This window comes from Bos grunniens, chromosome 10, assembly GCF_055505025.1.
Source record: "Bos grunniens cultivar Pamir isolate PY7600 chromosome 10, Bosgru_T2T1.0, whole genome shotgun sequence".
NCBI lineage: Eukaryota > Metazoa > Chordata > Mammalia > Artiodactyla > Bovidae > Bos > Bos grunniens.
In genome coordinates this window covers 83,133,123-83,147,465 of record NC_141174.1, presented here as the reverse complement: position 1 = coordinate 83,147,465, position 14,343 = coordinate 83,133,123, and the positions used below count along the sequence as shown (strand labels likewise).

Sequence of the window (14,343 nt, the reverse complement as noted above, 5' to 3'; positions counted from 1 at the left end):
AGGTCTCCTGCATCGCAGGAGTATTCTTTACCAGCTGAGCCACTAGGGGGCTAGGGTAGTACAAATTTCTCCCAGTCAGATAGATGTGGATTTAGATCCTGGCTTCATCAGTACAGTTTACTAAAAGGTCTCTGAGCCTCAGTAGCCACATTAGTAAAAGGGGATTCATGATCCTACTTTGAAGGGGTGTGGTGAAAGTGACAAAAGCTAGATCTTAGTAGATACACCAGATGTTATACGTTTTTTGTTTGTGTTTGTGTTTTAAATGGAAGGATATGAAATTGAAAAGTCAGAAGCCAGATCAGGGCAGATTGTGAAAACTATGATGAAGAAGTTTGTTGTATCTCAAAGGCAGCAGAGATCTAGGGAAGTAGGGGAAGAATCTGTCTTATGAAGGATCCCATGAACTGTCATTATGCAGAGTAAGGATTGGAAAGGGAAAAATTAGAGGCAGGAAGATCAGTGATACAGGTAAGGGTTGAGGGTGACCTGGATCAGGGCAGAAGGAAATGGACAGATTCAAGAGATATTGAGGAAGAATGAACTGGACTAAAGTTGTATTGAATATGGGGAATGAGGGAGAGGAGGAAATTCTGACTGACAGGTTTCTGGCTTAGGTGTTGGGGAAGTTGGTAGTTTGGCAGGTAGGAGGTGCAGGGCAGGAGCCCAAGATGGTGATGACTGAGTTGGGAAAAGGAATGCTCCCCTAGGCTCTGACCTTCAGTCTCTACTGGGAAGTGGTTGGGGAGGGCATCCAGTATTTGGGTATGTTGTCTGTGACTGGAGGAGAAAGAGAGATGCCCACATGAGTTACCTGGGCAACCCTACCTGCTTCATTCCTTCCACAGCCAGGGGATGGATGTGGGAGTGGGGTGAAGCACCCACGATTCCCCTTTGAAGAAAGAAGGCATTTCCTCCTTGGTCAAGCACTTGTCATGGGACCTCAGGGGAGCTCTTGCCCTTGGCTGAACACTTGTTCCCCTGAGTTTCCCAAGTCCAGGCCTATGTCTGCTTCAGGACCTAGCTCTGGAGGGGAAGTCAAGGGAGAGTATGTCAGAAAAAGGAGAGAACAACCCACTCCAGGCCATGGAATGGAGAAGGTCAGCAGCAGCACAGACACACGCTGGGTCCTGATCCTTCTGCCTCTGTGAGCAGCAAGGAAGGCCACACCTTACTCCTCCCTGCTTAGCTTGCTTACAGTTCCTGCCTTTGGACTCCGCATCTCCTTCTTCAGACTCTTCTGTCCGATGCTAACTATTCCCTTCACTTGGCACTCATGATACCCTCAGCCCCTTCCCCTCACTGTGGGAAGACTGTTTATTGTAACCTCCCCAAAGACGGGGCTCCTGGTGGGTCTAAGAGAGGTGTCATGGGTGCAAGAGAGAGCTGAGCAGATAAAAAGGAAACCACCACGGTCAGCACTTTGTTCTGCCTCACCCCCTTCCTCTAATTCAGTCCACTCCCGAGTCCCATTCGTTCTAGGGTCTGTACAGATGACAAATCCATCCTCTCCTCTCCATCCCTGCCTCAATCCCAGCTCCACGCCAGTGTCATATTCACCTGCACTCAAGTAACTGTGTCCAGAGGGTCACCTGCCTCCCGCAGTGCTTCCTCTCCATGCCAGCCTCACTCCATATCCAGAGTGATCTTTTAATACCAGTCCCTCTCTCTTCCCTGCGCCAAATGCACCCACAGCTCCCCATTGTAAGCCTCCAATAAAGCCCGAGATCCTAAGACTGGGAGCCCAAACCTGTTAGTCCTGCGTCCCCTGTTGTCCTGTACATGTGATCCTCTCCATTCAGCTGGAGCCTTAGCCATCTCCACTGGACACCTTCCCTGCCAGTTCTCACAATGTTCCCAAGATTCCAGAAGTAGCCTTTGTCTTTTAGGTTTCTAGGCCCTCAAACATGATGATCATGATTCAGCTCAGATAGCATCTCCACCCTCTCCACTCCTGATGCCTCTTTTATGTGCCCAGAGGTAAACCCCACTGAGGTGCAGTGGGTTATTTCTGGGCTGGAAGCTCCTTGAAGGCAAAGGTGCCAGCTCACGCAATGAGCAGGTGCTAGCACATTCAGTGCATCTGTGTGAGATACAGACAGGCAAATTAGATACTGTGGACAAATTAGGAAGAATGGGGCTGACACAGTCCTATGATCATGAGCATGGCTGGGTCAACAGAGCATGGCTAAACTGCAGCCCCCGTTTGCCTTTTTCACTCAAGCTCTTTCACGCAGGACACACCTGCAAAAGCAAGTGTACTCAGTGTTTGAAGGGGTGGATGCCCAGGGAAAAGGAGATCATGAGCATGAGGAGAGACAAGCGAGGGAGGGGGCACCTTCTGAATCCTGGAAGGCAGGGCCAAGGTCGGGCCTCACTTTCTCCAGGTGGATTCCGGAGCCTGAAGTGAGGCTGAAAGAAGCCGCTCCAGCTTCCTGGGGAAGAGGCTGCAGAAGCTGGGACAACCACTGAGGTCTGAAGGGAGTCCTGATTTGGGAGCCAAGCTTTAATAGGTGATAGAAATTAGCACGGAGCTGGTAGAGAGGGGTGGGGGAGGTACCAGCTGGGCAGACACCATGAAATTTCTCCTAGGGGTTCAGGCTTTCTCTTTGAATTTGACCCAGCTTTTCTTAACCCCACAGTGACAGTGTGAGTGTCTCCAGTAGGAGTCCAGATTGAAGTCTTATCTGTGCTTCTCCAGCAGGTGGCAGTGTGCCCAGGACCCTGAGCCTACAGGGAGCTGGGCACCTTCCCCCTCCATGCTGGTGGGCCCAAGGCCAGGTGACTAAAGCTGCTGCTGCCCCTGGCAGACCCAGAGGAAAGATGGATGGCTCGGCCAATGCTGGGGCTAGCCAACAAGGCCATTGATTTTCATTTAGGAGAATAATTAAATATTAATTTTCACTTTGTTAAGCTGAGGAGGGTGAACCAAGCCAATCCTGGCAGTATCAGAGGAAGTCAGGCCATATTGGAAGCCTGAGGATGACAGGGTCAGAGGGGCCAGGTGTACCCAGTCATCATCTGCTCTAGAACCTTTGTCCGCTGTCTGCCACCAGCCTGGCTGGTAACAGTGCAGTGGCTAAGTGAATGAGTTCTGGAGCCTGACTACCTAGGCTCAAAGCCCTGATCTTCCCATCAGTAACTACCCGACCTTGGGCAAGTCACTTGTTCTCCATGACTCAATTTCCTCATCTATAAAATGTGAATACCATAACAATACCTTCTTCATAGAGGATTAAATGACTTTGAACATGTCAAGTGCTAGGAACACTGTCGCTATCAATACATGTTAGTTATTATTTCTTTTCCTTCCCAGAAATAACCCTAGTAGTATAGCGCTTCACTGTCCTGATCTCAGGTGCCCTCAGCCCGATAGAGTCCACCAGGTACCCCTTCACTTGTGGAGCCCTGTGGCTGGTTGAGGAGGGGATTTTTTTCTTTATTATTTGTTTATTTGGCTGCACCAGGTTTTAGCTGCATGTGGGATCTTTAGTTGCAGCATACAGACTCTTAATTGTCGCATTCAGAATCTAGTTCCCTGCACGCATGTGCATGCTGAGTTGCTTTAGTCGTGTCCGACTCTTTGTGATCCTATGGACCATAGCCCACCAGACTCCTCTGTCTATTCAATTCTCCAGGCAAGAATACTGGAGTGGGTTGCCAGCCCTTCCTCCAGGGGATCTTCCCAACCCAGGGACAGAACCAGAGTGTCCGACAGCTCCCGTACTGACAGGTGGGTTCTTTACCACTAGTGCCACCTGGGAAGCCCTGTAGTTCCCTGACCAGGGATCAAACCCAGATACCCTGTGGATTTTTGTGTTCTTTTTCGCTATACAATAGATCCTTATTGATTATCCATTTTGAATATAGTAGTGTGTCCTAGCTATCCCTTTCCCCAGGCAACCGTAAGTTCATTTTCTCAATTCGTGAGTCTTTATTTTGTAGGTTCATTTATATCATTTCTTGTTAGATTCCACATATAAGGGATGTCATATGATATTCCTCTTTCTCTAACTTACTTCACTCAGTGTGACACTCTCTAGGACCATCCGTGTTGCTGCAAATGGCATTATTTCATTCTTTTTAATGGCTGAGTAATATGCCATTGTATATATGTGCCATATCTTCCTTATACACTCCTCTGCTGGATCCCCTGCATTGGGAGCACAAAGTCGTAGCCACTGGGCCATAAGGGAAGTCCCTGCGGGGGATTTGTTCTCCCAGATTTCATCTTAGTTTTTTCAGTGTCTTCTGTTAGCTTTCAGGATAAAGTCCAAACCCTTCACCGTGGGATTCAAAGTTTCCCCTTCAACCATAGCCCTCTGTGGATCTTCTCTCTGGTCTGGCCCGTGCTCATGTGGGGACCCTCCTCTACACTCCCAGCCCCATTTCACACCCATCTGTTCCTGTTGTCTCTGCACCTTTACCATGATGTTTGCCATATATGGAGTCTTATCACTTGTCTCCCTGACTCTTAATTCTAGGGACAGAAGTCATTTACTCCCAAGGGTGGATGCATAATGACTTCTACTATCACTCCTAGTAATGCTGCTGTTACTACTACTACCATCAGCTAACCTGTACTGAATACCTACTGTCTGCCAAGATTTGTGTTAAGCACTTTATATGACTTAGTTAATTTAATTATTATCACAGCCCTACAAGCTCAATTTCACAGAGGAGGAAAGCCTAGGCTTAGAGCAGTAAAGACTTGCCCAAGGTCATAGAGTTAGTGAGTGGTAGGTCCTGGATTGACACCCAGGTCTGTCTAGCTCCAGAGCCTGCCTACAGAGGATTGGTGAGGGTGATAAGTTGGTGTTGCGGTGGCAGTGGTGGATTTAGTTGCTCAGTCTTGTCTGACTCTTAGCGACCCCATGGACTGTACCCCGCCAGGCTTCTCTGTCCATGGGATTCTCCAGGCAAGAATACTGGAGTGGGTTGCCATTTCCTTCTCCAGGGGATATTCTCTACCCAGGGACTGAACCCGGGTCTCCTGCATTGCAGGGTGGTTCTTTACCACTGAGTCATCCAGGAAGCCCACATTGGTGTTACTTGACACTGAGCCTTCAAGACCCAGGCTCAAGTTCCTTCAATTACAAGGATTGGTTCTAGGACCTGACACCCCATTAACAGCTTGATCAGCTCTAAGTAAAGCTTGTCTTTTTTTAAAAATGTAATTTCATTTTAATTTTCATATTTTGATTGCACTATGCGGCTTGGAGGGTTTTAGTTCCTTAACCAGGGCTTGAACCTGGGACCTCAAGCAGTGAGGGTGGAGTCCTAACCATTAGACCACCAGAGAATTCCCTGAAGTTTGTTTTATTGCTGGAGGGCTCTGATGATGAGAAATGAATTCTTTATACTGAGCTGAAATTAATGTGGCTGTTTTTTATACCCCACTGATCCTGGTCCTGCCCTATGGGGATACCCATAGAAGACCAAATCCTTCTTCAGGATCTGAAGGTGGGTACCCACCCCAGCAGTAATATGTATTGAGATCTTACTCTATACCAGGTACTTGCTAAGCCTCAGTTAATCCCCCCAATAGTCCAGTGAGCTAAGCATTAGTATTACCCACTCCCTGTAGGTGAGGAATTGAAGCTTGAATGTCTAAGTAATGTATCTGAAGATACAGAAATGCTAAATGGCAGAGCTGGGATTCAACTCCAGTCTATGAGACTCAAAAACTAGTATTCGTAATTATTATGTTATGATGTCTCCCTATTGTAGCCCTCACTAAACCCTGTCCAGATAAATATCCCTGATTCTTCAAATTATCATTCCATAATATATTTTGTGTCCCTATACCATCCAAGTCTCTTTCTGGTAGGCTCAGGACCCTCTTAATCCTGAGGCCTGGAATTGGATATATTCCCAGGCTTGGCCTGCCCAGGACAACAGCATTCTTGCTCTAGACATGTCACTCCTTGGACAAGAGAAAATGAAACTGTGTAGTATGACTTGCTCCTGGTGAACCCTAGTTCCCCAAGTGTTAGCAACACTAGTCCCTAACGATTGCCACTTTCTTCCTTCAGCAGTAGGTCCTGCTTTGTCTTCTGTCTAGCGATTAGCCATCAGCCAAGGCCATATCAAGTGCCACTGATGTGCACTGGCCTAGCTGCCTGTAGAATGAGATCTCTTTTAACCTTGAGCTAAGTGTTTGGAGGTGTGGAAGGAAAGCAATATTGGTGAGTCAAGACACCCAAAAAGAATTACAGGAAGAGGATCATCCAGGACCCCAGGACCCCGAAGAAATGGGATACCAGCCCAGCAGAGCCTCTCCCCTGTGTATCTGCAAATATGCTCACACCAGTGACAAATGACACCTAACATCATGATTTTAGCCAAATCGACAAATTCTAGCATAGCTCACAAGAGTAATGACTTTCCTAAAAGATGGGAATAGTACACTTGGCCCAAGAGTCTCAGGCCCATTTCTTTGGACCAGAAGACTGAATATAACATATAACCTGTAGCTGTTAAGGGTACAGGTAAGTCCTCTGCTAGAAAGATGACTCTTCTTCTAGTTCCTGATCCCAACCCAGCCACCACATGCTGCTTTGGCAAGCACATAGGGCATGTTCCCAGCCAGAAGTGGTTCCCACCGCCCCCCCCAACCCTGGTGGACTTACCCCTGGCAGGGTCTTCTGCTCGTGCAGTGCACTCTGGGCCTTGAGAGCAGAGTCCCGGGCGCAGTAGGTGAGGAAGGCACAGCCTGGGGAGGAAGAGGCTGGCTCAGGGGTTTTCCTGAAACCCCCAGATACTCTTCCTGGAAAGACCCTATTACACTGACAAACTCAAGGCCATTCTCCTTTCTACAAGGGTACTGCTTCTGAGAAGCCTTCTCTGCCTCCCACCTTCTCTGAAGGGAGGATCTTCATGTGCCCGTGTCACAGACTCTGGCTCTCTCACTCGCTCCTGGCCTTTTGCCTAGGGAACATGTGCACCCACACCCAATCACATATTCATGCAATCCCACATCTCCCCTCCCCACGGCAGCCATAAATCCTGTTGGGGTTAAAACTCCCTAAGCGGCTTTGCCTTCAGCTTTAACCCCAACCTCCCCCTTCCTTTTTGGATTCATACTCCTAAAGTCTCTAAGAATCAACCTCAATTCCTTCCCAACTCAGTTTCAGATGGGAGCAGACAGAAAAGGAGGAAGAAGGTTGGGAACCAAGCCCAGGACCCCACAACTCCTTCCTGATACCTCCTCCTAGTTTGAGTCTAAGGAACGGATTGATTTGAAGCTTGGGAGATGGAACTGGTTTAAGGACATCTTATAGACAGGAGCTTCTAGGGACTTCCAGTCCTATCCAAAGTACTTGATTCATCAACCCTCCCAGGACTACAGGATAGGGCCTCTTAAAGTGTTTTTATGCCACAAACATGACTTCTCTAAAAGAATGAGTAGTTAAAGGGGAGAGAAGGAGTCTAAGTTGAACCAAAGGTTCAGTCCTACCCACTGTTTGTCCAGCCTCACAACCTGTAGCCTGCTAGGAAGCATAGGGCCAAGACTTCTTCCGTTCCAAAAGTCATTCATTGAACACTCACTTACTCAGAAAAGATTTATTGAATACTTACTTCTTATAGTGGTATATTATGATGGCTTGAAGGTAAAGTGGTAACAAGACAGACACATTTCCTGCCCTCATGGGAATCATGTAAAGGATCATGAGGGAGACATATCTAAGTCCACACAATTGAGGAATGAATGTCTCAGAGAACACACTGAGCTCTCAATAACAGAGGGGGGTTGACAAGGTGATGGAAAGGGTAGTGATTATTTCAAGCAGAGAGAATAGTACATATTCTATTGGACTATTACATATTCTATAGGACTGAGTAAAGAATTCAGTGTGTTGGGGAAACAGATGGAAGGCCAGTATGGTTGAAGGTTGGTAACTGGGGGCAGATTGGCCAGAGAGGTATGCAGGGATCAGCTCATCTGTAACTTCAGTTTGGATTTTGAATTTTGTCCTAAGAACAGTAGAGAGCCACTAAAGGGTTTTAAGCAGGGTTGTGACATTAGGTCTGTGTTTTCAAGAAGAGCCTTCTGAGTAAAGGAAGGAAAAAGACTAAAGGAAGAGAAAGTGGATGTGGGAAACCATTAGGAGCTTGATGCAGTTTTCCACTTAGACCTCAGCAGACTTCAAAGGCAAATGGGAACATTTTATCCATGTGGCTGTCCTCTTAAGGTGGGCAGATATCTGCCATTCACTGGGTTAAAGAGACCTTAGAGAACTCCTGGAACAACCACTTATCATATCAATAGGAAAATTGATGCCCAGAAAGTATGCCAGTGGTAGGACAGGGTTTGGAATCTCCAACTCCTAGGCTGAGCTTGTTTTCAAAGCTGTGGCTTTGAAATACTGTGGCTGCCCCCTTCAGTATTCAGCCATCTAAAAGAAAATGAGTCACTCTGGCTTTTGGACGTCACTGTTGCTGGGGAGAAGGTGGAGAATATGTTGATTGGGAGACCCTCCCCATTGACCTTGCAAAGTAACCTTGCCTTCAAGAGTTGTGGGTTGATTTGGGGAAAAAAATCACCAAAACCTGATTCCGCTTACATCCCTGCTCCATCTTCCACCACCAAACCATATTAGCTGACGTCAGAACTGAGCAGTCTGAAAGGCTCAAGGGCCTACTTGCTGCCAAAAGGAGCCCTGTGTGGACAGGGAGTGGAAGAACAGAAGGATAAAAAGACAGAGAAGCATGGCTTGAGGGACAGATGAATGGGGAAAAAAATAAACAGGAAGAATTAGAACTAAGTGGAGAGAGAGAAAGGATTAGGGAACAGTTCAGAAACTCTGATGGTGTTTGAGTGAGAAGAGTGAGAATTAAAGAGAATCTATACACTTTGCTCAGAAAGACCAGCTTGTACTTACATACTGAAATAAATGTCTAAAAAATAAGACCATAAGTTGCTATGGATGGATGGGCAGTTGGGCAACTGGACTGCATTAGAAGGGATCTGGGTGGTATGGTCTTGTGGTTTCATGCCCCTTTAAAAATAACCCCACTCCAAAGGGTTTAAGATGCACTGCTACATAGCTGGTCCCAGATCCTCTATGGACATTTTCCTGAAACTCCTACATTAGTGTGCCTAGGAACTCCCCAAAGCCTTTGAGTTGAAAAGGTGGCAGCCTGATTCCAGCTCTCAGCCCTTAGGAAAATACATTTAGCTGTTACCCAGGGCCCACCACTTCTCTCCTGGAAAGATCATGGAGGATAGTTGGAGACCCTCCCCTACTCCACAAATCCTGAAACTATAGCATGGTGAAGGTGGGGAGAGAAAAAGGTGATTCTTCTCAAATAATTTCCTTCCCATGCCTATGTATGATATGTGACTCTGGCCATCTTACTCCAGCCCAGCCTGGACAGACTTTTCTGCATGTAAACAAGCCTCCTCCCTCTCCCTACAGGAAGAAAGAGGTGTGGTAGGACAGGACCATGGTGCCTGTCTCTTGAACAGGGGCTGGGAGAAGACCACTTTCTGCCTCTTCAACTTGACCCACCCTGAGGCTCTGGTCCACAGGTTCTGGTCTAGGACCAGCTTGTGAGGAAGGGAAAGCCATAAAGAGGATTGGGAGGCCATAAAGAGGATTGGGAAGGGACAAATATGTGGCACGGGAGTGAGGAGATTAGAGAGTAAAAGAAGTGTGGGTTCAGCTGAGAGGACACCTGAGATGCGGGGGATGAGGGAGCACAGATGGCTGGAGTTCCTGCTGAGGTCAGAGTCCTGGACTCAGATCAGAAGAAGATCGTGTTGGGGTTCTGGATGGGAATGGAGAGACTGGGGCTATTCCTATGCAAGAAGGTGGAATTTGGTGCTGAGAGCCTCCTGGGAAGGGAATTGGATTTTGTGATTTAGACGGGCCTGCATTCTGAAGAAGGCGAGAGTTTGGGTCTGTGGGATTTTAGGCTGGCAATCTGAATCAAAAAGAGGCTCCAGATATTGCCAGGTCTTAGAGGCAAGAATGAGGAGTGCAAGTCCAAAATGTGTGTAAATGTGGTTATCCCTGAATGGGCTGGCACCAGATTTGGGGGGGGGGTGGTGATTCAGGAATGATTGGGTCCAGGGTTTGGGAGACTGAGGGTGTCAGAGACTTAGAAGGTGGAATAAGTTCCCAAATTCCTGGATTTGGGCTGTCTGATGGGAAAGATGGAGGGAAGTCCAGCTGAAAGGCGGAGACTGTTAGGGTGTGAGAGCCGAGGGGTAGGGAGTTGGAGGTTAGAATAGAGAACACGCCAGGGGGCCAGAGTGATGATCAGAAGGAGGGTGTCAGAAAATTCTGGGTTGAGGGTTCTGTGATCTGGGAGAAAGACTGGGCTGAAGTGGGCTGGTACTGGACTGGTGTTGGACTGGCTCTAGGCAGGGCTTGGGTTGGGGCTGCAGTTGAGGCTGGGATTTGGGCTGGGCCTCACTCTAATCGGATTGGGGCTGGGCTGGGCAGGGCTGGGCAGGGCTGGGCTGGGCTGACCCCGCGCACCTTTGTGGAGGCCGGTGAGCCGGTCCTTCAGCACCGTCAGCTCGTAGATGCGGCCGAACTCCTCGAACAGCGGCTTGAGGTCCTGCTCGTCCAAGCCCCGCGGGATCTGCCCCACGAAAAGCTTGATGGCGTCGTGGTCCTTCATGGGCACGGCAGGACCCGGGTTTAGCCCGCTCATGCCGATGCCGCTGTCCGCGGTGCTGAAACCCAGGCGAGGGCCGGGGCCGGCGGGCGGCGCAGACCCTCCGGGCGCCGCGGCCATATCCCCGCCCGGTCCGCCCTCCCGCCGGTCCCGCCTGTCCCGCCGTCCCCTCCCTGGACCGGTGGAGAGGGCCGGGGGGGAGGGGGCGGGACCCAGGCGGCGAGGGCAGGAGGGGAGGCTGCACAGGGGGCGGGGTCCGGGTGGAGGGGCGTAGAAAGGGTGGGGCGGGCTGGAAGGGGGCGGGGCAGGGGGCGGGGCAGGCCCGGGCTGAGGCGGCGGGACGCTGGGGTCTGGCTTGAGGTCCCAGCGCGGCGCTCTCTGGGCTCCCGCCCGAGCTCTCCCAGAGCTGAGCCCCGAGCCCCAGCCCCTGTGTTTGATGACGTAAGGGCAGCTGGCCGCCGGGTCTACGCAAATGATTTGCATAATGAGGAAGCAACGGCCAATCAGAGATGGAGTTGACCGGGTTCGGCCGGGGGCGGGAGGGGTGGCTGGGCTCTAGCGCTCCTTCCTGCTCGCCATGGCAACCGGACCCTAGGATGCCCTGTGTCTGTCGAGTATGTGCGGGCGTGGCCGTGGATCGTGCGTGTGCGCCTTGGACAGCGTGAGGGGAAGTAGCTTTGTCATGCGTGGTGATGTCTGAGGGAGTCAGAGCTAACCCCTCTCCTCACACACCAGCACACACAGGCACACACCTCCAATCACTGGAGCGTTTCCTGCGGGGGTGGATGGGGATTCCTCTTCTCCATTCCCACTACCGAAGCCAGTCCTCGGAGCCAATCCCACCCCGCCTATCACACAGCTCTCTCCTCAACAACTACCTTACGCACGAGACTCAAATGCATTCGTCTCCCACGGATCCCGCAAAAACTAAAAATAAAATTTTAAAGAAAGAAAAACAAAACAAAAACTCCAAAACACTCCTGGAACATGAATTCCTCCTCAGGAGAGTGAGGGAACTTATATAGCCATATTTGCTCACACACCTAGTTCATCCTGATTCTGTGAGCTCACGAGTGTTATCCTCTTTTTCCAGAAAAGGAAGCTGAGGGTCTGAGGGTCAAGGAGGTTAGGACCAAGCCGGCCCCTAACATCTGCTGGGGCCAGGGCAAAAGAAGAAATGAAAATACACATACTGCGTGTCTAAATATTTAAAAGATACAAATCAAGTTCAGTTCAGTTCAGTTCAGTCGCTCAGTCGTGTCCGACTCTGCGACCCCACGAATCACAACACACCAGGCCTCCCTGTCCATCACCAACAAGTTGTTAAATATGTTTATTTCTTATTTCTGCAAATACTCCTTCATAATAAAAATGAAAAACATGTGTAAAACTGCTTTTATATGATGGAAAGTTGGCAACATATCAGAGCTGATGGAATTTTTATTGCACTTGCTTATGTCTGAGTATTCTTTTAATGGGTCAGTGATATTTGGACGCAAGGAGTACAATAAAGATAAATAATTCATAAGTTATATGTTTATTTCAAAATTTTTTCTTGCCTTCTTTCATTAAAATTGCTAATCTGTCTTCATTGATGACTGTTCAAGAGCAGCAGTAGCAACTGGAATCAACAAAATGTTGTTACAATATTCAAATTCAGAAATAATTAATTTTTTTTTTTACTTTTAGTAAAAAAAAATCCTTGTAATTACCTGATTATGGAATGGTTACCATAATATTTGTTTCACTGAGCTTGATGTATTTTTTCAAATTTCTTTGAAACTTTCTCTGTAAGTCTATTTTTTAGTTTTCAACTGTTTGGAGAATTTTCCTTTTGTCTCTCTTTTATGAACTTCTAGTTTGAGAACATACTCTGTACAATTTCAGTTATTTTACATTTGTTGAGGTTTTGTGATCCTCAGAATCTGATCTATCTTGGTAAATGCTTTGTCGGTGAGTGAAAAGAATATTTTCAACAGTATATTCTGCTGTAATTGGATGGAGTGTTCCATAAATGCTGACTAGATCCTGTTGGTTGATGGTGTTGTTGAGTTCTCTATCTTTGCTGACTTTATGTCTACTTGTTTTCTCAACTATTGAGAGAGGGTTATTTAAGTCTACAATTATAATTGTGAATTTATTTCTCCTTCCAGTTCTATTAGTTTTTCTTCACATATGTTGCAGTTCTCTTGGTTGGTACATACACATTTAGGATTGCTATGTTTTTCTGGTGGATTGACTCTTTTATCATTATGTAATGTCAATGATTATATTCTTTGCAACCAAAGATGGAGAAGCACTATACAGTCAGCAAAAACAAGACTGGGAGCTGACTGTGGCTCAGACCATGAACTCCTTATTGCCAAATTCAGACTTATATTGAAGAAGGTAGGGAAAACTACTAGACCATTCAGGTATGACCTAAATCAAATCCCTTATGATTATACAGTGGAAGTGACAAATAGATTCAAGGGATTAGATCTGAGAGACAGAGTGCCTGAAGAAATATGGACGGAAGTTCATGACATTGCACAGAAGGCAGTGATCAAGACCATCCCCAAGACAAAGAAATGCAAAAAGGCAAAATGATTGTCTGAGGAGGCCTTACAAATAGCTGAGAAAAGAAGAGAAGCTAAAGGCAAAGGAGAAAAAGAAAGATATACCCATTTGAACGCAGAGTTCCAAAGAATAGCCAGGAGAGATAAGAAAGCCTTCCTCAGTGGTCAATGCAAAGAAATAGAGGAAAACAACAGAGTGGGGAAAACTAGAGATCTCTTCCAGGAAATAAGAGATTCCAAGGGAACATTTCATGCAAAGATGGGCACAATAAAGGACAGAAATGGTATGGACCTAACAGAAGCAGAAGATATTAAGGGGAGGTGGCAACAATACACAGAAGAACTGTACAAAAAAGATCTTCATGATCCAGATAACCACAATGATGTGATCACTCACTCAGAGCCAGACATCCTGGAATGCAAAGTCAAGTGGGACTTAGGAAGCATCACTACAAACAAAGCTAGTGGAGGTGATGGAATTCCAGTTGAGCTATTTCAAATCCTGAAAGATGATGCTGTGAAAGTGCTGCACTCAATATGCCAGCAAATTTGGAAAACTCAGCCATGGCCACAGGACTGGAAAAGGTCAGTTTTCATTCCAATCCCAAAGAAAGGCAATGCCAAAATATGCTCAAACTACCGCACAATTGCACTCATCTCATACGCTAGCAAAGTAATGCTCAAAATTCTCCAAGCCAGGCTTCAACAGTATGCAAACTGAGAACTTCCAGATGTTCAAGCTGGATTTAGAAGAGGCAGAGGAACCAGAGATCAAATTGCCAACATCCACTGGATCATCGAAAAAGCAAGAGAGTTCCAGAAAAACATCTATTTCTGCTTTATTGACTATGCCAAAGCCTTTGACTGTGTGGATCACAATAAACTGTGGAAAATTCTGAAAGAGATGGGAATACTAGACACCTTACCTACCTCCTGAGAAATCTGTATGCAGGTCAAGAAACAATAGTTAGAACTGGACATGGAACAACAGACTGGTTCCAAATTGGGAAAGGAGTATGTCAAGGCTATTTATTGTCACCCTGCTTGTTTAACTTATATGCAGAGGACATCATGGGAAATGCCAGGCTGGATGAAGCACAAGCTGGAATCAAGATTGCCAGGAGAAATATCAATAACCTCAGATATGCAGATG

At 47.3% G+C, this 14,343-nt stretch overlaps 1 protein-coding gene across 14 annotated transcripts in view; it reads right to left on the bottom strand.

The window, feature by feature from the left end:
* CELF6 (CUGBP Elav-like family member 6) overlaps positions 1-11,219 on the bottom strand; it is a 30,299-nt gene extending 19,080 nt beyond the window's left edge. For 13 of the 14 annotated variants that reach the window (XR_015135254.1, XR_015135251.1, XR_015135256.1 and 10 more), the window contains exons 1-2: positions 10,491-11,219; positions 6,633-6,715 (exon numbers count right to left, since the gene is read on the bottom strand). Coding sequence is in view for 6 of the 14 variants with exons in the window: in XM_086322672.1 (XP_086178798.1) it covers positions 6,633-6,715; positions 10,491-11,115 (708 nt within the window). In the remaining 8 variants the exon portion in view is untranslated. The remainder of the gene's footprint in view (positions 1-6,632; positions 6,716-10,490) is intronic. The other variant, XM_086322679.1, reaches the window with a different exon arrangement.
* Positions 11,220-14,343: the final 3,124 nt, after the last annotated feature.